Source organism: Protopterus annectens, chromosome 10.part0, assembly GCF_019279795.1.
Source record: "Protopterus annectens isolate FY-2018-M chromosome 10.part0, PAN1.0, whole genome shotgun sequence".
Lineage (NCBI taxonomy): Eukaryota > Metazoa > Chordata > Ceratodontiformes > Protopteridae > Protopterus > Protopterus annectens.
The window spans coordinates 362156967-362182587 of NC_056744.1; the positions used below are offsets into that span (position 1 = coordinate 362156967).

The 25621-nt window shown below is 36.7% G+C and overlaps 1 protein-coding gene across 1 annotated transcript in view; it reads right to left on the minus strand.

The window, feature by feature from the left end:
- Window positions 1–25621, minus strand: part of KIFAP3 (kinesin associated protein 3) — a gene marked incomplete in the record, with an annotated part of 1467647 nt that overhangs the window by 959714 nt on the left and 482312 nt on the right. Inside the window, 1 exon segment of the mRNA XM_044085270.1 lies at window positions 23292–23392. Within this exon segment, the coding sequence (XP_043941205.1) occupies window positions 23292–23392 (101 nt within the window).

Consider the following 25621-nt stretch of genomic DNA (forward strand, 5'->3'; position numbering starts at 1 on the left):
AATGTACATATATGTACAACAGAAGATGGCTCATACTGGACAATGTACGTATACGTACAATGGAAGCCGGCTCACACATAATGTACATATATGTACAATGGAAGCTAGCTCATACTGGACAATGTACGTATATGTATAACAGAAGCTGGCTTTTACTGGACAATGTACGTATATAAACAATGGAAGCTGGCTCATACATAATATGTGTGTGTGTGTGTGTGTGTGTGTGTGTGTATGTATATATATATATATATATATATATATATATATATATATATGTATGTACAATAGAAGCTGGCTCATACTGGAAAATGTATGTATATGTACAATAGAAGATGGCTCATAACTGACAATGTACGTATATGTAAAATGGAAGCTGGCTCATACATAATGCATGTATAAGCTGGCTCATACTGGACAATGTATGTATATGTACAATGGAAGCTGGCTCATTCTGGACAATGTACATATATGAACAATGGAAGCCGGCTCATTCATAATGTACATATATGTTACAATAGAAGCTGGTTCATACTGGACAATGTACGTATATGTACAATGTATGTACATGTACAATGGAAGCTGGCTCATACTGGACAATGTATGTATATATACAATGGAAGCTATCTCATACATAATGTATGTAGAAGCTGGCTCATACTGGACAATGTACGTATATGTACAAGGGAAGCTGGCTCATTCTGGACAATGTACATATATGAACAATGGAAGACGGCTCATAGATAATGTACATATATGTACAATAGAAGCTGGTTCATACTGGACAATGTACGTATATGTACAATGGAAGCCGGCTCATACATAACAATGTACATATATGTACAATAGAAGCTGGGTCATACATAATGTCTGTATATGTACAATGGAAGCTGGCTCATACTGGACAATGTATGTATATGTACTACTGGACAATGTATGTATATGTACAATAGAAGCCGGCTCATAATGGACAATGTATGTATATGCACAACAGAAGCCAGCTCATACATAAAAATGTACGTATATGTACAATGGAAGCCAGCTCATACATAACAATGCACGTATATGTACAATGGAAGCCGGCTCATACATAATGTATGTACATGTACAATAGAAGCTGGCTCATACTGGACAATATATGTATATGTACAATGGAAGCCGGTTCATACATAATGTACATATATGTACAATGGAAGATGGCTTATACATAATGTAAGGAGAATAAAACAAAATACGGAGCAAACACCTTCTGAAAAAGCAGCAATTGATAATAAAAAGGAAAAGTTCAATACTCAGAAGGTGAACCAAGGCAGCAGCAGCGAAAATACAAGTAGTCGGTGCAGAAAAACCACACAGTTCTCTTCACATATAGTCTCTCCACCAATAAACCACTCGCAGATAATAAAAAGGAAAAGTTCAATACTCAGAAGGTGAACCAAGGCAGCAGCAGTGAAAATACAAGTAGTCGGTGCAGAAAAACCACACAGTTCTCTTCATAATGTACATATATGTACAATGGAAGCTGGCTCATGCATAACAATGTACGTATATGTACAACAGAAGCTGTCTCATACCGGACAATGTACGTATATGTACAATAGAAGCTGGCTCATACTGGACAATATAAGTATATGTACAATAGAAGCTGGCTCAAACTGGACAACGTACATACATGTACAATGGAAGCCGCATCATACATAACAATGTGTATATATATACGTACAATAGCAGCTGGCTGATACATAATACACATATACGTACAATGGAAGCTGGTTCTTACATAATGTACATATATGTACAATAGAAGCTGGCTCATACTGGACAATGTATGTATATGTACAATGGAAGCTGGCTCATATATAATGTACATATATGTACAATGGAAGCTGGCTCAAACAAAATGTACATTTATGTACAATGGAAGCTGGCTCATACTGGACAATGTATGTATATGTACAATGGAAGCTGGCTAATACATAATGTACGTATGTGTACAATGGAAGCTGGCTCATACATAATGTACATATATGTACAATGGAAGCTGGCTCAAACAAAATGTACATATATGTACAATGGAAGCTGTCTCATCCTGGACAATGTACGTATATGTACAATGGAATCCGGCTCATACATAACAATATACGTATATGTACAAAGAAAGCTGGCTCATACATACTGTATGTATATGTACAAAAGAAGCTGGATAGATAATGTATATGTACAATGGAAGCCAGCTCATACATAATTTAAGTATATGTAAAATGGAAGCCAGCTCATACATAATAATGTACGTAAATGTACAACGGAAGCTGGCTCATACTGGACAATGTACATATATGTACAATGGAAGCCGGCTCATACATAATGTACATATATGTACAATAGAAGCTGGGTCATAATGGACAATGTATGTATATGTACAATGGAAACTGGCTCATACTGGACAATGTACGTATATGTACAATAGAAGCTGGCTCATACTGGACAATGTACGTATATGTACAACAGAAGCTGGCTCATACTGGATAATGTATGTATACGTACAATAGAACCTGGCTCATACTGGACAATGTACGTATATGTACAATACAAGCTGGCTCAAACTGGACAATGTACGTATATGTACAATGGAAGCCGGCTCATACATAACAATGTACGTATATGTACAATGGAAGCCGGCTCACACATAATGTACTTGTATGTAAAATAGAAGCAGGCTCATTACATAATGCACATATATGTACAATGGAAGATGGCTCATACATAACAATGTACATATATGTATAATGAAAACGGGCTCATACATAGCAATGTACGTATATGTACAATGGAATCCGGCTTATGCATAACAGTGTATGTATATGTACAATGGAAGCCGGCTCATACATAATGTACATATATGTACAACAGAAGCTGGCTCATACTGGACAATGTACTTATATGTATAACAGAAGCTGTCTCATACCAGGCAATGTACGTATATGTACAATAGAAGCTGGCTCATACTGGACAATGTACGTATATGTACAATGGAAACTGGCTCATACATAACAATGTACATATATGTATAATGAAAGTGGGCTCATACATAGCAATGTACGTATATGTACAATGGAATCCGGCTCATGCATAACAGTGTATGTGTATGTACAATGGAAGCCGGCTCATACATAATGTACATATATGTACAACAGAAGCTGGCTCATACTGGACAATGTACTTATATGTACAACAGAAGCTGTCTCATATCAGGCAATGTACATATATGTACAATAGAAGCTGGCTCATACTGGACAATGTACGTATATGTACAATGGAAGCTGGAGCATACATAACGTACGTATATGTACAATGGAAGCCGGCTCATACAGAACAATGTACATATACGTACAATGAATGCCGGCTCATACATAACAATGTACATATATGTACAATAGAAGCTGGCTCATACATAATGTACATAAATGTACAATGGAAGCTGGCTCACACTGGAAAATGTACATATATGTACAATGGAAGCCGACTCACACAATGTACGTATATGTACAGTAGAAGCGGTCTCATACTGGACAATGTATATATATGTACAATGGAAGCTGGCACAGGCATAATGTACGTATATGTACAATGGAAGCCAGCTCATACATAATGCACATATATGTACAATGAAAGCCGGCTCATACATAACAATCTACATATAAGTATATACAATAGAAGCTGGCTCATACATAAAGTACGTATATGTACAATGGAAGCTGGCTCATACATAAAGTACGTATATGTACAATGGAAGCTGGCTCATACATGTACGTATATGTACAATAGAAACTGGCACATACTGGACAATGTACGCATATGTACAACAGAAGCTGGCTCATCCTGGACAATGTAAGTAAATTTACAATGGAAGCTGGATCATACATAATGAACAATGTACGTATATGTACAACAGAAGCTAGCTCATACTAGACAATGTACGTATATCTACAGTGGAAGCTGCCTCATACATAACAATGTACATATATGTACAATAGAAGCTGGCTCATACTGGACAATGTACGTATATGTACAACAGAAGCTGGCTCATACTGGATAATGTATGCATACGTACAATAGAACCTGGCTCATACTGGACAATGTACGTATATGTACAATGCAAGCCGGCTCATACATAACAATGTACATATATGTACAATGAAAGTGGGCTCAAACATAGCAATGTACGTATATGTACAATGGAATCAGGCTCATGCATGACAGTGTACGTATATGTACAATGGAAGCCGGCTCATACATAATGTACATATATGCACAACAGAAGCTGGCTCATACTGGACAATGTACTTATATGTACAACAGAAGCTGTCTCATATCAGACAATGTACGTACATGTACAATAGAAGCTGGCTCATACTGGACAATGTACGTATATGTACAATGGAAGCCGGCTCATACAGAACAATGTACATATATGTACAATGAATGCCGGCTCATACATAATGTACATATATGTACAATAGAAGCTGGCTCATACATAATGTATATAAATGTACAATGGAAGCTGGCTCACACTGGAAAATTTACGTATATGTACAATGGAAGCAGACTCACACATAATGTATGTATATGTACAGTAGAAGCTGTCTCATACTGGACAATGTACATATATGTACAATGGAAGCCGGCGCATGCATAATGTACGTATATGTACAATGGAAGCCGGCGCATGCATAATGTACGTATATGTACAATGGAAGCCGGCTCATACATAATGTTATATTATATATATATATATATATATATATATATATATATATATATCTATATATACACAATAGAAGCTGGCTCATACATAAAGCACGTATATGTACAATGGAAGCTGGCTCATACATAACGTATGTATATGTACAATAGAAACTGGCTCATACTGGACAATGTACGCATATGTACAACAGAAGCTGGCACATCCTGGACAATGTAAGTAAATGTACAATGGAAGCTGGATCATACATAATGTACGTATATGTACAATGGAAGCTGGATCATACATAATGTACGTATATGTACAATAGAAGCCGGCTCATAATGAACAATGTACGCATATGTACAACAGAAGTTAGCTCATACTAGACAATGTACGTATATCTACAGTGGAAGCCGCCTCATACATAATGTACATATATGTACAATAGAAGCTGGCTCATACATAATGTACATATATGTACAATGGAAGCTGGCTCATACATAATGTATATGTACAATAGAAGCTGGCTCATACTGGACAATGTGCGTATATGTACAATGGAAGCCAGCTCATACATAACAATGTATGTATATGTACAATGGAAGCTGGCTCATACATAATGTACATATATGTACAATGGAAGCTGGCACATAAAAAATGTACATATATGTACAATGGAAGCTAGCTTATACTGGGCAATGTCTGTATATGTACAATGGAAGCCAGCTCATACATAATGTACATATAAGTACAATAGAAGTTGGCTCATACCTGACAATATACATATATGTACAATGGAAGCCGGCTCATACTAGACAATGTACATATATGTACAACAGAAGCTGGCTCATACTGGACAATGTATGTATATGTACAACAGAAGCTGGCTCATACTGGACCATGTACATATATGTACAATAGAAGCTGGCTCATACTGGACAATATATGTACGTATATGTATCTAAGAGAGTACTTCAAACTACACTGGCTGTGCCCATGCACCAGTCCAGACTAACTAACACTACATGCCTGTATGATACAACTGTTCATCTTCCTCTACTTTGACTACATCACAAGTTTTTTGTCTACAACCTAATAACAAGGAATTAATTGTTAAACTGAAGTATGAATTTATGAATGTTTTTATCATATACTGCTTTAGTCTTAAAAAGATAATAACAGATTTTTTATCTAATATGTGAACTTACAACTTATAGAATAATCTTAACAAATGTTTTGCATTTTTACATTTATATGTAATAGTCTTTGTATGTACATTTGGAGCTTTTCTCCTCGGGCCTCCGTTGAAAATGGACATGTATCCAGTTGGACTATCCCGGTCAACAAACTTAAAATAAAATAAATAAATGTACATATATGTACAACAGAAGCTGGCTCATACTGGACAATGTACATATATGCACAAAAGAAGCTGGGTCATACTGGACAATGTACGTATATGTACAATGTAAGCCAGCTCATACATAACAATGTACATATATGTAAAATAGAAGCTGGCTCATACTGGACAATGTATGTATATGTACAATGGAAGCCGGCTCACACTGGACAATATACATATATGTACAATGGAAGCCGGCACATACATAACAATGTACGTATATGTACAATGGAAGCCGGCTCATACATACTGTACATATCTGTACAAAAAAAGCTGGCTCATACTGGACAATGTACATACATGTACAATAGAAGCTGGCTCATACATAATGTACATATATGTACAATGGAAGCTGGCTCAGACTGGACAATGTACGTATATGTACAATGGAAGCTGGATTATACTCGACAATTTACATATATGTACAACAGAAGCTGGCTCATACTGAACAATGTACTTATATGTACAATGGAAGATGGTTCATACATAACCATGTACGTATATGTACAATGGAAGCCGGCTCATAAATAATGTACGTATATGTACAACAGAAGCTGGCTTATACTGGACAATCTACGTATATGTACAATGGAAGTCAGCTCAAACATAATGTATGTTTATGAACAATAGAAGCTGGTTCATACTGGACAATGTACGTGCATGTACAATAGAAGCTGGCTCATACATAATGTATGTGTATGTACAATAGAAGCTGGCTCATACAAATGTATGTATATGTATAATGGAAGCTGGCTCATACATAATTTATATATATGTACAATAGAAGATGGCTCATACATAATGTACGTACATGTACTATGGAAGCCAGCTCATAACAATGTACATATATGTAGAATAGAAGCTGGCTCATACTGGACAATGTACGTATATGTACAGTAGAAGCTGGCTCATACTGGACAATGTACGTATATGTACAATAGAAGCTGGCTCATACTTGACAATGTACGTATATGTACAATGGAAGCCGGCTCACAGATATTGTACGTATATGTACAATAGAAGCCGACTCATACTGGACAATGTACGTATATGTTCAATGGAAACCGGCTCATACATAATGTACGTAAATGTACAACACAAGGTGGCTCATACTGGACAATGTACGTATATGTACAATGGGAACCGGCTCACAGATAACAATGTACATATATGTACAATAGAAGCTGACTCATACTGGACAATGTACGTATATGTACAATGGAAACCGGCTCATACATAACAATGTACATAAATGTACAATACAAGCTGGCTCATACTGGACAATGTACGTATATGTACAATGGAAGCCGGCTCATACATAATATATGTACATGTACAAGAGAAGTTAGCTCATACTGGACAATGTACGTATATTTAAAATGGAAGCCGTCTCAGATAATTTACGTAAAAGAAAAATAGAAGCTGGCTCATACTGGACAATGTACGTATATGTACAATAGAAGCTGGCTCATACTGGACAATGTACGTATATGTACAATGGAAGCTGGCTCATACATAATGTACATATACGTACAATGGAAGCTGGCTCAAACTGGACAATGTATGTATATGTTCAATAGAAGCTGGCTCATACATAATGTACGTATATGTACAACTGAAGCTGGCTCATACTGGACAATGTACGTATATGTAAAATGGAAGCCGGCTCATACATAACAATATACATATATGTACAACAGAAGATGGCTCATACTGGACAATGTACATATATGTACAATGGAAGCCGGCTCATACATAATGTGCGTATATGTACAATGGAAGCTGGCTCATACATAATTTAAATATATGTACAATGAAAGCCGGCTCATACATAACAACATACACATATGTACAATAGAAGCTGGCTCATACGTAAAGTATGTATATGTACAATGGAAGCTGGCACATAATGTACGTACATAGAAGCTGGCTCATACATAACAATGTGCATATATGTACAATAGAAGCTGGCTAATACTGGACAATGTATGTATATGTACAATGGAAGCCGGCTCATACAGAACAATGTACATATATGTACAATGAATGCCGGCTCATACAGAACAATGTACATATATATCCAATAGAAGCTGGCTCATACATAATGCACATAAATGTACAATGGAAGCTGGCTCACACTGGAAAATGTACGTATATGTACTATGGAAGCCGGCTCACACATAATTACGTATATATACAGTAGAAGCTGTCTCATACTGGACAATGTACCCATATGTACAATGGAAGCCGGCGCATACATAATGTACGTATATGTACAATGGAAGCCGGCTCATACATAACAATGCACATACATGTACAATGAAAGCCGGCTCATATATAACAATGTACATATAGATATATATATATATATATATATATATATATATATACATACAATAGAAGCTGGCACATACATAAAGTACGTATATGCACAATAGAAGCTGGCTCATCCTGGACAATGTAAGTAAATGTACAATGGAAGCTGGATCATACATAATGTACATATATGTACAATGGAAGCTGGATCATACATAATGTACGTATATGTACAATAGAAGCTGGCTCATACTAGACAATGAACGTATATCTATAGTGGAAGCCGCCTCATACATAATGTGCATATATGTACAATAGAAGCTGGCTCATACATAATGTACATATATGTACAATGGAAGCTGGCTCATACATAATGTACATATATGTACAATGGAAGCTGGCTCATACATAATATGTACAATAGAAGCTGTCTCATACTGGACAATGTTCGTATATGTACAATGGAAGCCAGCTCATACATAACAATGTACGTATATGTACAATGAAAGCTGGCTCATACATAATGTACATATATGTACAATAGAAGCTGGCACATAAAAAATGTACATATATGTACAATGGAAACTGGCTTATCCATAACAATGTACATCAATGTACAATAGAAGCTGGCTCATACTGGACAATGTACGTATATGTACAATGGAAGCCGGCTCATCCATAATGTACGTATATGTACAATAGAAGCCGGCTCATACTGGACAATGTACGTATATGTACAATAGAAGCTGGCTCATACTGGACAATGTACGTATATGTACAATGGAAGCTGGCCCATACATTACAATGTACATATATGTACAGTGGAAGCTGGCTCAAACTGGACAATTTACGTATATGTTTAACAGAAGCTGGTTCATACATAATGTACATATACGTACAATGGAAGCTGGCTCAAACTGGACAATGTATGTATATGTTCAATAGAAGCTGGCTCATACATAATGTACGTATATGTACAACTGAAGCTGGCTCATACTGGACAATGTACGTATATGTAAAATGGAAGCCGGCTCATACATAACAATATACATATATGTACAACAGAAGATGGCTCATACTGGACAATGTACATATATGTACAATGGAAGCCGGCTCATACATAATGTGCGTATATGTACAATGGAAGCTGGCTCATACATAATTTAAATATATGTACAATGAAAGCCGGCTCATACATAACAACATACACATATGTACAATAGAAGCTGGCTCATACGTAAAGTATGTATATGTACAATGGAAGCTGGCACATAATGTGCATAGAAGCTGGCTCATACATAACAATGTGCATATATGTACAATAGAAGCTGGCTAATACTGGACAATGTATGTATATGTACAATGGAAGCCGGCTCATACAGAACAATGTACATATATGTATAATGAATGCCGGCTCATACAGAACAATGTACATATATATCCAATAGAAGCTGGCTCATACATAATGCACATAAATGTACAATGGAAGCTGGCTCACACTGGAAAATGTACGTATATGTACTATGGAAGCCGGCTCACACATAATTACGTATATATACAGTAGAAGCTGTCTCATACTGGACAATGTACCCATATGTACAATGGAAGCCGGCGCATACATAATGTACGTATATGTACAATGGAAGCCGGCTCATACATAACAATGCACATATATGTACAATGAAAGCCGGCTCATATATAACAATGTACATATAGATATATATATATATATATATATATATATATATATATATACAATAGAAGCTGGCACATACATAAAGTACGTATATGCACAATAGAAGCTGGCTCATCCTGGACAATGTAAGTAAATGTACAATGGAAGCTGGATCATACATAATATACATATATGTACAATGGAAGCTGGATCATACATAATGTACGTATATGTACAATAGAAGCTGGCTCATACTAGACAATGTACGTATATCTATAGTGGAAGCCGCCTCATACATAATGTGCATATATGTACAATAGAAGCTGGCTCATACATAATGTACATATATGTACAATGGAAGCTGGCTCATACATAATGTACATATATGTACAATGGAAGCTGGCTCATACATAATATGTACAATAGAAGCTGGCTCATACTGGACAATGTTCGTATATGTACAATGGAAGCCAGCTCATACATAACAATGTACGTATATGTACAATGAAAGCTGGCTCATACATAATGTACATATATGTACAATAGAAGCTGGCACATAAAAAATGTACATATATGTACAATGGAAACTGGCTTATCCATAACAATGTACATGAATGTACAATAGAAGCTGGCTCATACTGGACAATGTACGTATATGTACAATGGAAGCCGGCTCATCCATAATGTACGTATATGTACAATAGAAGCCGGCTCATACTGGACAATGTACGTATATGTACAATAGAAGCTGGCTCATACTGGACAATGTACGTATATGTACAATGGAAGCTGGCCCATACATTACAATGTACATATATGTACAGTGGAAGCTGGCTCAAACTGGACAATTTACGTATATGTTTAACAGAAGCTGGTTCATACATAATGTACATATATGTACAATGGAAGACGGCTCATACATAATGTACATATATGTATAATGGAAGCTGGCTCATACATAATGTGCATATATGTACAATGGAATCAGGCTCATACTGGAGAATATACGTATATGTACAATAGAAGCTGGCTCAAACTGGACAATGTACATATATGTACAACAGAAGCCGGCTCATAATGGACAATGTATGTATATATACAATGGAAGCCAGCTCATAGATAACAATGTGCATTTAAGTACAACAGAAGCTAGCTCATACATAATATACGTATAAGAACAATGGAAGCTGGCTCATACATAGTGTACATATATGTACAATGGAAGCCGGCTCATACTGGACAATGCGATATGTACAATAGAAGCTGGCTCTTACTGGAGAATGTACGTATATGTACAACAGAAGCAGGCTCATACTGGACAATATATATATATATATATATATATATATATATGTACAATGGAAGCTGGCTCATACGGGACAATGTACGTATATGTACAATGGAAGCCGGCTCATACATAACAATATACATATATGTGCAACAGAAGATGGCTCATACTGGACAATGTACGTATATGTACAATGGAAGCTGGCTCATACATAATTTACATACATGTACAATGAACGCAGGCTCATACATAACGTACATATATGTACAACAGAAGCTGGTTCATACTGGAAAATGTACGTATACGTACAATAGAAACTGGCTCATACTGGACAATGTATGTATATGTATAATGGAAGCCGGCTCATGCATAACAATATACATATATGTTCAATAGAAGCTGGCTCATACTGGACAATGCATTATATGTACAATAGAAGCTGGCTCATACATAATGTACATATATGTGCAATGGAAGCCAGCTCATACTTAACAATGTACGTATATGTACACAGAAGCTGGCTCATACATAATGCATGCATATATACAATGGAACCTGGCTCATATATAATGTACGTATATGTACAATGGAAGCTGGCTCATACTGGACAATGTACGTATATGTACAAAAGATGGTGGCTCATACTGGACAATATATGTATATGTACACTGGAAGCCGGCTCATACTGGACAATGTACATATATGTATACTGGAAGCCAGCTCATACTGGACAATGTACATATATGTACAATAGAATTTGGCTCATACTGGACAATGTACATACATGTACAATAGAAGATGGCTCATACTATACAATGTACATATATGTACAACAGGAGCTGGTTCATACTAGACAATGTACGTACATGTACAATCTAAGTCGGCTCCTACATAACAATGTACATATATGTACAATAGAAGCTGGCTCATACTGGACAATTTGCGTATATGTACAATGGAAGCCGGCTTATACATAATGCACATATCTGTGCAAAAAAAGCTGGCTCATATTGGACAATGTACGTATATGTACAATGGAAGGTGGCTCATACACAATGTATGTATATATACAATAGAAGCTGGGTCATACATAATGTACATATATGTACAATGGAAGCTGGCTCATACATAATGTACATATATGTACAATGGAAGCTGACTCATACATAATGTACATATATGTACAATAGATGCTGGCTCATACTGGACAATGTACGTATATGTACAATAGAAGCTGGCTCATACTAGGCAATATACGTATATGTACAATGGACACCGGCTCATACAAAACAATGTTGAATAGAAGCTGGCTCATACATAACAATGTATATATAAATCCAATGGAAGCTGGCTCATACATAATGTACATATATGTACAATAGAAGCCGGCTCATACTGGACAATGTACGTATATGTACAATAGAAGCTGGCTCATACTGGACAATGTACGTATATGTACAATGGAAGCTGGCCCATACATTACAATGTACATATATGTACAGTGGAAGCTGGCTCAAACTGGACAATTTACGTATATGTTTAACAGAAGCTGGTTCATACATAATGTACATATATGTACAATGGAAGACGGCTCATACATAATGTACATATATGTATAATGGAAGCTGGCTCATACATAATGTGCATATATGTACAATGGAATCAGGCTCATACTGGAGAATATACGTATATGTACAATAGAAGCTGGCTCAAACTGGACAATGTACATATATGTACAACAGAAGCCGGCTCATAATGGACAATGTATGTATATATACAATGGAAGCCAGCTCATAGATAACAATGTGCATTTAAGTACAACAGAAGCTAGCTCATACATAATATACGTATAAGAACAATGGAAGCTGGCTCATACATAGTGTACATATATGTACAATGGAAGCCGGCTCATACTGGACAATGTACGTATATGTACAATAGAAGCTGGCTCTTACTGGAGAATGTACGTATATGTACAACAGAAGCAGGCTCATACTGGACAATATATATATATATATATATATATATATATATATATATATATATATATATATGTACAATGGAAGCTGGCTCATATGGGACAATGTACGTATATGTACAATGGAAGCCGGCTCATACATAACAATATACATATATGTGCAACAGAAGATGGCTCATACTGGACAATGTACGTATATGTACAATGGAAGCTGGCTCATACATAATTTACATACATGTACAATGAACGCAGGCTCATACATAACGTACATATATGTACAACAGAAGCTGGTTCATACTGGAAAATGTACGTATACGTACAATAGAAACTGGCTCATACTGGACAATGTATGTATATGTATAATGGAAGCCGGCTCATGCATAACAATATACATATATGTTCAATAGAAGCTGGCTCATACTGGACAATGTACGTATATGTACAATAGAAGCTGGCTCATACATAATGTACATATATGTGCAATGGAAGCCAGCTCATACTTAACAATGTACGTATATGTACACAGAAGCTGGCTCATACATAATGCATGCATATATACAATGGAACCTGGCTCATATATAATGTACGTATATGTACAATGGAAGCTGGCTCATACTGGACAATGTACGTATATGTACAAAAGATGGTGGCTCATACTGGACAATATATGTATATGTACACTGGAAGCCGGCTCATACTGGACAATGTACATATATGTATACTGGAAGCCAGCTCATACTGGACAATGTACATATATGTACAATAGAATTTGGCTCATACTGGACAATGTACATACATGTACAATAGAAGATGGCTCATACTATACAATGTACATATATGTACAACAGGAGCTGGTTCATACTAGACAATGTACGTACATGTACAATCTAAGTCGGCTCCTACATAACAATGTACATATATGTACAATAGAAGCTGGCTCATACTGGACAATTTGCGTATATGTACAATGGAAGCCGGCTTATACATAATGCACATATCTGTGCAAAAAAAGCTGGCTCATATTGGACAATGTACGTATATGTACAATGGAAGGTGGCTCATACACAATGTATGTATATATACAATAGAAGCTGGGTCATACATAATGTACATATATGTACAATGGAAGCTGGCTCATACATAATGTACATATATGTACAATGGAAGCTGACTCATACATAATGTACATATATGTACAATAGATGCTGGCTCATACTGGACAATGTGCGATATGTACAATAGAAGCTGGCTCATACTAGGCAATATCGTATATGTACAATGGACACCGGCTCATACAAAACAATGTTGAATAGAAGCTGGCTCATACATAACAATGTATATATAAATCCAATGGAAGCTGGCTCATACATAATGTACATATATGTACAATAGAAGCTGGCTCATACTGGACAATGTATATATATGTACAATAGAAGCTGGCTCATACTAGGCAATATACGTATATGTACAATGGACACCGGCTCATACAAAACAATGTTGAATAGAAGCTGGCTCATACATAACAATGTATATATAAATCCAATGGAAGCTGGCTCATACATAATGTACATATATGTACAATAGAAGCTGGCTCATACTGGACAATGTATATATATGTACAATGGAAGCCGGCTCATACATAACAATGTACATATATGTACAACAGAAGCTGGCTCATACATAATGTACATTTATGTACAATGGAAGCTGGCTCATACATAATGTACATATATGTACAATGGAAGCCGGCTCATACTGGACAATGTTCGTATATGTACCATGGAAGCCAGCTCATACATAACAATGTACGTATATGTACAATGAAAGCTGGCTCATACATAATGTACATATATGTACAATAGAAGCTGGCACATAAAAAATGTACATATATGTACAATGGAAACTGGCTTATCCATAACAATGTACATCAATGTACAATAGAAGCTGGCTCATACTGGACAATGTACGTATATGTACAATGGAAGCCGGCTCATCCATAATGTACGTATATGTACAATAGAAGCCGGCTCATACTGGACAATGTACGTATATGTACAATAGAAGCTGGCTCATACTGGACAATGTACGTATATGTACAATGGAAGCTGGCCCATACATTACAATGTACATATATGTACAGTGGAAGCTGGCTCAAACTGGACAATTTACGTATATGTTTAACAGAAGCTGGTTCATACATAATGTACATATATGTACAATGGAAGACGGCTCATACATAATGTACATATATGTATAATGGAAGCTGGCTCATACATAATGTGCATATATGTACAATGAAATCAGGCTCATACTGGAGAATATACGTATATGTACAATAGAAGCTGGCTCAAACTGGACAATGTACATATATGTACAATAGAAGCCGGCTCATAATGGACAATGTATGTATATATACAATGGAAGCCAGCTCATAGATAACAATGTGCATTTAAGTACAACAGAAGCTAGCTCATACATAATATACGTATAAGAACAATGGAAGCTGGCTCATACATAGTGTACATATATGTACAATGGAAGCCGGCTCATACTGGACAATGTACGTATATGTACAATAGAAGCTGGCTCTTACTGGAGAATGTACGTATATGTACAACAGAAGCAGGCTCATACTGGACAATATATATATATATATATATATATATATATGTACAATGGAAGCTGGCTCATACGGGACAATGTACGTATATGTACAATGGAAGCCGGCTCATACATAACAATATACATATATGTGCAACAGAAGATGGCTCATACTGGACAATGTACGTATATGTACAATGGAAGCTGGCTCATACATAATTTACATACATGTACAATGAGCATGAGCTCATACATAACGTACATATATGTACAACAGAAGCTGGTTCATACTGGAAAATGTACGTATACGTACAATAGAAACTGGCTCATACTGGACAATGTATGTATATGTATAATGGAAGCCGGCTCATGCATAACAATATACATATATGTTCAATAGAAGCTGGCTCATACTGGACAATGTACGTATATGTACAATAGAAGCTGGCTCATACATAATGTACATATATGTGCAATGGAAGCCAGCTCATACTTAACAATGTACGTATATGTACACAGAAGCTGGCTCATACATAATGCATGCATATATACAATGGAACCTGGCTCATATATAATGTACGTATATGTACAATGGAAGCTGGCTCATACTGGACAATGTACGTATATGTACAAAAGATGGTGGCTCATACTGGACAATATATGTATATGTACACTGGAAGCCGGCTCATACTGGACAATGTACATATATGTATACTGGAAGCCAGCTCATACTGGACAATGTACATATATGTACAATAGAATTTGGCTCATACTGGACAATGTACATACATGTACAATAGAAGATGGCTCATACTATACAATGTACATATATGTACAACAGGAGCTGGTTCATACTAGACAATGCATTACATGTACAATCTAAGTCGGCTCCTACATAACAATGTACATATATGTACAATAGAAGCTGGCTCATACTGGACAATTTGCGTATATGTACAATGGAAGCCGGCTCATACATAATGCACATATCTGTGCAAAAAAAGCTGGCTCATATTGGACAATGTACGTATATGTACAATGGAAGGTGGCTCATACACAATGTATGTATATATACAATAGAAGCTGGGTCATACATAATGTACATATATGTACAATGGAAGCTGGCTCATACATAATGTACATATATGTACAATGGAAGCTGACTCATACATAATGTACATATATGTACAATAGATGCTGGCTCATACTGGACAATGTACGTATATGTACAATAGAAGCTGGCTCATACTAGGCAATATACGTATATGTACAATGGACACCGGCTCATACAAAACAATGTTGAATAGAAGCTGGCTCATACATAACAATGTATATATAAATCCAATGGAAGCTGGCTCATACATAATGTACATATATGTACAATAGAAGCTGGCTCATACTGGACAATGTATATATATGTACAATAGAAGCTGGCTCATACTAGGCAATATACGTATATGTACAATGGACACCGGCTCATACAAAACAATGTTGAATAGAAGCTGGCTCATACATAACAATGTATATATAAATCCAATGGAAGCTGGCTCATACATAATGTACATATATGTACAATAGAAGCTGGCTCATACTGGACAATGTATATATATGTACAATGGAAGCCGGCTCATACATAACAATGTACATATATGTACAACAGAAGCTGGCTCATACATAATGTACATTTATGTACAGTGGAAGCTGGCTCATACATAATGTACATATATGTACAATGGAAGCCGGCTCATACTGGACAATGTACGTATATGTACACTTGAAGCTGGCTCATACTGGAGAATGTCCGTATATGTACAACAGAAGCGGACTCATACTGGACAATGTACGTATATGTACAACGGAAGCTGGCTCATACTGGACAATGTACGTGTATGTACAATGGAAGCTGGCTCATACTGGACAATGTACGTATATGTACAATGGAAAATGCCTCATACTGGACAATGTACGTATATGTACAATGGAAGCCGGCTCATACATTACAATGTACATATATGTACACTGGAAGCTGGCTCATACATAATGTACATATATGTACAATGGAAGCTGGCTCATGCATAACAATATACGTATATGTACAATGGAAGCTTACTCATACATAATGTACATCTACGTGCAATGGAAGCTAGTTCATATATAATCTAAGTATATGTACAATGGAAGTGGGCTCATACATAACAATGTACATATATGTACAATGAAAGAGCAGTATTCTTTTTTGCTAAATAGGCCTTCCTAGCTCAGATAGCGTACCCTGGTTAACAAAGGAAGGAAATAAACAAAATAAGCAAGCCTGCATTTGACAGCATGATTTTAGCCTGCATCTACCATGTTAATTTATATATATTTTCTTTTAAAGTTCACCACTATATATAGGGGACTTAGTATTTCGTCTGTTGTTAGGTTCAACTTTACCAGGGCACTTTAATTTCTGTAACTTGGTAATGTCAGTGGTACGTTCAAGCAACCTATCTTTGTGCAAATTTGTTTTTATATTTTCATTCTTATACGTTTGCACTAGTCATGGATGATTCCATTGATTTCCATGAGGAAAACGTTCCATAAAAGTAAGCGACCCTAAGAGAATGCTAGAATCCATCAGCTTATTCTCAATCAATCCCCCCCCACACACACACACACACACACACACACACACACACACACAAGCCAGCATTCACTCTCTTTCTACCAACCCATGCATGCATACAAGCACTCATTAGCCAATCATTTTCATCTTAGCTAGCTCCACACCATCAGTCCTAGTATTCCTCCTTTCCTACAATAAATTCACTACTTCTACCAGCCAATTCAGTTATATATGCCAATTAGAGGGTTAGCCCCAGGCCAATCCTCTACATTCAGGACTGCATTTACAAAGCATATATGATGAAGTCTTACACTTAGGGTGAAAGCCCGCATCAGTCAGGAATAAAAATACCTTTCTTTTCTATGGGAAGAACCACATCCTTGTGTGGTCTTTTTGATTTACTGAAATAAGCTTTGGTACTAGTATAGCTGAATTAGCAAGTCTCTTACTTAAAAGTGAAGAAATACTTGTGGATTCCAAAATTGTACCAGCAAGGTTTTCTCATTGGTAAATCTATTATGGAACATAGAAAAATTTTGGGAGAAAAAATAAACTTCCAATGGGGAATATTACTCATGGGTGGGGATTGGAACCTGATTTGCAATAGGGATGATGTGTCAGGGGGACATAAAAAAATCTAACAAAAGTGGGTAGATTTCTAAAAAAAAAAATAATATGAGAATACTTGGTATGGAAGTTGTAAATTTAGAATCATATTACTCATGGGTGGGGATTGGAACCTGATTTGCAATAGGGATGATGTGTCAGGGGGACATAAAAAATCTAACAAAAGTGGGTAGATTTCTAAAAAAAAATAATAATATAAGAATACTTGGTATGGAAGTTGTAAATTTAGAATCAGGAACTCAGACTTTACATATCATTCCCCATGAAACAACTGAGCTAGACTGGATAGAAAATGTATTGGACAAGATCATTTGCATTTAACTGAAAGCTTTGAAACCTGTCCAATAACTGTATCATATAATGCACCAATAACAAGATAAAGAGGCAGGGTATTCAAAAAAATAAGGCATTGGTGCTTTCTTACCTATCTGACAGAAACAAAGGAATTTAAGTAATAGATAGAAGATATAATTCAAGAGTTGTTAGAAAAGATACAAATTTCTTTGAAAGGGGCAACTAGTAAGTGGGATAAAATGAAAATGAAGTTTGAAAATACAGCAGAAATAAGACACAGAAAGATATAGGAAAGAAGTAATAGGAATTATTTAGAGAGGTGGAAAAAAACTAAAGAACTATAAAAGAAGGGGAATCTCAGGAAGCATGGAGCAACCACGGATTGCTAAAAGGACATAAGGGAGCATTTGGATAATATGCATAAGTGTAGAACAGCTGCTGAAAAGTAACTATTTTTGCTAACAAAACTTTCAGCAGAATGACTATGGCAACAGAAAGTAGAAAGAGTTGCAGCCAAATATAGGCAGCCTATGGTGCAAGGTGTTAAGGGGCACAAGCAACAAATGCCAGATGGGTAGCAGTACACAACTGCATTTCAAAATGTATTTGTAGTTACAGTTGCAGGGCTTCAAGTGTGGGAATATAACTCTAGCAATCTCCTCATTACAGTTGTAGTAAGCATTTTGCTATAGTTTCCAAGTGAAAAAACTTATATTTCTTCTTTTGTGGGTCATCAACTCAGAGTTGAGTGGACTCTGGATTAGGGAACTGCACAAGGCATTAGATAACTACAGTTCTGCAGGTGAGGTTTGTCATTTATTCCCACAGCCTCAGTACCCTTCAGTTAGTTACTGACACTTTAACGGCTATGTAATCCTCAGACGTCAGATTGTGGTAAACAATGTAGTAATAATAATAATGAAGATGATGATGATGATAATAATAATTCAGGATTATTTCACCCAAACACCCAGCAATTACAGTAAGCTATTCTGCCTTACTTCTCACAAATGAACACTAGCCCAGCAAAGCCAAATCAGTGGCTGTTCAAAGTTGGCAAATGCTGTGAGGGTCAGTTGCTTTCAACCACATTCGGCTCCCACTCCAACCCAGCAATTACAGCTGTGCATAGTAAGGATGCCTGATTGTAAGAAAAAAATGAAGGCAACTGTAAAACATTTCATTTATGCTCCATACAATGAATAGCCACAGATTAAAAGCATCTCAAGCTGCTTTACATAAATGACATTAGGCCTGCAAAGCTTGAATAATAAGCAAACAGGAGCAGCTAGTCGTGTTGCTCCACAGACATACCCAGTGACCAGCATTCGGCACATGAAAAGGAAGGAAAAGTGGCAGAAACTGACATTCACCTAGATAAGGAGAGAAGTAGTGCTGTTGAAGATGTTAAACCGGAAATGCTGCAGAGACATGTCAAAGTTTTTGCCGCAGAGTGCATGAAACAATGCAATGAGCTTTTCACTTTCAATTTTTGTTATGTTTGAGTTTAAGTTTTGAGGTCTTTTTTTTTTTTTTACTTCACGCACCAACATTCAAAAGGGTCACTTATCTACTGTAGCTGCAAAGAGGCTCATGCATGTAGCAGGCAATGGCTGTGAACTTTGAGAGTAGTCACACATTTCTATTTAGTCTGTTATTGGCGTAGAGCTGACATGCAAAACAACACTGTCATTAGGTGGCAGTCTGGCACTTAGGAATCTTAGCAGGTAAGAATCAACAGCTTTTTAACATGCCTAAGAGAATCTACTCCCACATGACTGCACACTCCAAAAGTAGGTAGCCCCCATGCTTGTCAGTGCTTTACTGGCTGAATCAACTCATGTGTGTAGAGCTGAACAAACATTCAGAATATATGCAGCTACTCACCTCTGTACACTTTTCTGCCACTGGTCTTATGTTCTCCTCTCACCACAGTGCCAACAAAAAGTATCACTGGCAAAAGTAACTTAAGATAGATAGAGTTTAGATTGCAGGTTCCTTCACATGCTGTACTTGTTTCTTTTTGCTCACCTTGTCTTGCAATTAAATTCACTCAGTTTGGCATTTGCACGTCCAGTTAAGACATCACATCAATGAAGCTGTGAAGGGGTCAGACAGCTGTACAAATCCCAATTTAAAGGGAGCACAAGAAATGTTGTGGCACCTTATTATTTTAAAGCTAAATTCAATATTTAGACAGCTGAGGGTGAGTGAGTGAAGGAATTTTACTTAAATAATTATTCTGTCTTTCTTTACCCACCAATTTTTCCACTGATCTCCCCTGCAAACAATTTTAGGGAAGTAAAATTCCAGCTGGCAATTGCACTTCAGACAAAAGGGGGGGCTTGATTTTATAAGGGTCAGTTCTGTTTATCAATTTTTCTTTTTTTGCTTTAGTTACTCAATCTAAATGGACATCTAAATGGACATTGTCATTGTTGGCTTCAAGCACTATAGACTTGGGAATATATATACAAAAGTGAAGTTTAGTATTTTTCCCCTAAACCTGGCTACTACAGTAGAATTGAAAACATGAAAGTAAAATCAGTGCAGCCACTTTGATGAGTGTGAAATGATTGAATTAAACCATACCAGAAAAAGATCATTCAGCTGAATTTTGTTACCTTTTGAGGGGGGGGGGGAAACAGAAGTTTTTACACCCCCCCCCCAACAAATGGGTTGGGGGTTGGTGTGATGGTAAAGGTGTTTACCTCATAAACAAGAAGCACAAGGTTTGATTCTCACTAATGGAAATTGGCTAAAGTTAAAAAGATAAACATTGGCAACCAGTGTAGTCCTTATCTATGAACCCAAGTAGAAGTTAAGAAAATGCTGCAATCAGTTTTCTTAAAAGAAGTAAACCTGAAAGACTGCAGTTTTAGGCTGACTTTATTTATTTATTTTTTTTTTATGTCAACTCCCTTGTATCTGCCTTACTTGAACTGTCATTTTCAGAAAGCCTATAGTCAAATTCCAGACATTTTTCATTACACACCAAGATTTTCTCGTGTACTGTTGCATCACAAAGCAAAAAAATGCAAGAAGACATGTGCCTGACATCACCATTCTCTGTGGCATGATTACATGTGCCTGATATCACCATCCCCTGTGGCACAACGACATGCACCATCACCATCCCCTGTGGCACAACGACATGCACCTGACATCACCATCCCCTGTGGCACAACGACATGCACCTGACATCACCATCCCCCTGTGGCACTCACTTCCCCGATCCCTACTTATACTCAAGCTAAACCGTTCAGTTTAACTCATTCAGATATGTAACAACCACCAATCCCCTTTCTAGCAGTCTTTGTTTGGCTCATGGGAAGGGCAAGGAGCAGAGCCCATTGAAAACTGGACCAGTGTCATACTGAGACAACACTTGCTGAGTACAGCAATTTCTGATGCATAATTCATGTGACTGGGAGATGGACATACAATCATGGGAATATCACTTCTGTATTTGCGTTCCTCCAAAAATGTTATGCATTATGTTCATGAAATATTTTGTTGATAATTCAATGAATTTTTAACATCTTTCCTTCCTCAAAATAAGGGCAGCAGCCTAGGCAAATGATTATGTTCCAACACCACAGCTAGTTCTTAAACCTAGGTTAACAGTGGGACAAGACCAGCACCCTGTCTCTGCATCAAGTGGGCTATTAAGAGTTTCTTAAGGCATTCACATATTCACACCTTATGTATTTGCTAAACAAAGTTAATAACTTATTTGACTACACATTTCATCAGTTTACCTGGGGAATGCAGTCTGTATAAGCAAACATCGACTTGAAGCGGTCATCCATACTAACGTGGTAAAGAACACACATTGCGATCTGTTTGTGGTTTTCATTGTCTAAAAGGAAAAAGAAAAAGGCACATCAGGAGGCTCAGCAAGTTATTGTGCCAGTTCTGTTACTGCTAAGAGATGTGTACAATCTAAGCCTTACTGATGATAAGAAATGGTTAGACTGCTCTGACACCCATTATTTTTGTTTAGATTAGAAATACAATCTGGAGTATTTTTTAATCATTTTCATTTAAAAAATTTGCTTAAACAAAAACTATATCTATCAAACATATACATAACATGTTCTATCATATAACAATACAATACTACATATGAAATATTTGTAACTATATAAAAATAACATTCGTCTAACATGCTGACATTCTTTTTAGAACATCTAATATACAGAAAAACTACAGGGTAACGTCATTAGCCCTACTTATGACTCCTGGGATCCAGAAGAAATTTGTCACTAAGACCCAACTTGCAAGTTTCTTTTCTTAGTATATAGTTTATAACAATGTTCAATTATAACAATTAAATGCAGCTATTTATTTATTTACATTTGTTGACTTGGATGATTTGAATGGGACATACAAGATCTCTCATCAGTAGAGGCCCTGGGAGAAAAATCTCCATCAAGGCAAGCAATATTTTAAGACAAATAGCTTTACAAATCAGTATCGTAATGTTAACAAATAGATCTAGACAGAACTATTATATACATTGTTACTACACACGAGGGAAGACGGGATCTTGTAAATTAGGAAATATGCAGGTCCAGTTTTCAAATATGCATTATGAGAAATGTAGATATGATTTTTACAAATACACATATGAAAGCACAGTTTTCACAAGGACATTGTGGGACAATCTGTAAGAATTTTTCATGTACAAATCCATGAAATGGAGGCCATATGGCAGAGTGTAAGAGCTGAGACTGGAAAGATGAGAGGTTGGAATGCTTAGATTGTATGTGGTGAGAGGTTGGAAGGCTTAGACTGTGTACTTCAGCCAGGTGGTGGGGGGAGAGAGAAAGCCTGTCATGGAGGCAAGAGAGTGAAGGTCGTGAGGAATTCTGGCTTGGATTTAATTACTCTAGAGTTCTATAGGTAAGCTGTTTTAAATTAGTGATACTGCATGGAGATATAAGGACTTGTCATGTGAGCTTTGTGATTTAACGACAGTGGTCAGTGTATTTTCTTGTTATTACAAAAGTCTATGGGATTTGTACTGCTGAACTGAGGTAGCTACTTAATGTATTTGTAAAGCAGGGAGTCAGCCACTTTTACCTGAGCATATTTAATGAGATCAGGAATTTCTAACCACTGTAGCTAACAAAGAATGTGCAGCAGTGGGCTCTCGAGAGAAGAGCAGTAGGAAATCTGGCTACTTTGTTATAACATTGGGTGATCTTGCTTAAATTAAGTGTCTGAAGATCGTTAAATACGGACAAGGCATATGTTAGAGCAGGTAGGAGATGGCAGGTGGCTGTGGCTTTATGGCTATTCTGTTAGTAAGTTTTTGATCCTATACAAGTTTCTGAGGGGTCTTTCTGATTGTGTTGGATGTGTATGTCAAATACATTTTGGGATAAAAATACATGGAGTGTAGGTGCGGTCATGTTCTTGGAATGGAAGAGCACGAGTTTAGTTTTTTTGGGGTTTGATATTAGACTGTGGGCTTGGAGACGGTTTTCTTCTGGAACTGTGTGTGCCTTGCACATGTTTCTGCAGCTCATGTACCGAGGGGACTGTGCACATGACAGTGGAGTCATCGGCACGTTGAGTCCTTTTGGATGTACTTATGGCTGTGTGAAGCCTGTTGATGAATATGTATGTTGAAGAGAAGTAGTTCTATTATTGATTATTGTGGGACTACTCTGTCTACAGGGAGAAATACTTAGTGAGTGGATTTCCGTTTGACTGCTTATGTTCTATTACTGGGGTAACTTTGGAACCACAGGAAAGTTTGGTGGGTCACATTCAGGTCCTCTAAGGTGTGCAGTAGTTTAAGGAAGGGGACAGTGATGAAAGCTTCTGACAGCTCAAGGAATGTTGATGAGACTAGTTGATTACTGCTGTGAGGAGTGCTAACAATATTTAAAAAGAAAAAGAGGACTGCGGTTGCACTGTGTCCTTGACAAATTTCATGCTGGTTGTAGAACAGTACTTCATTGTCTAGAATATATTTTAGAACTTGTTTATGTACACATCTTTCTAAGATTTTAGAGACTGGGAGAATACCAACTGGTCTATAGTTGTTCAGTTCTTTTAATGCACTACCCTGGGGCAG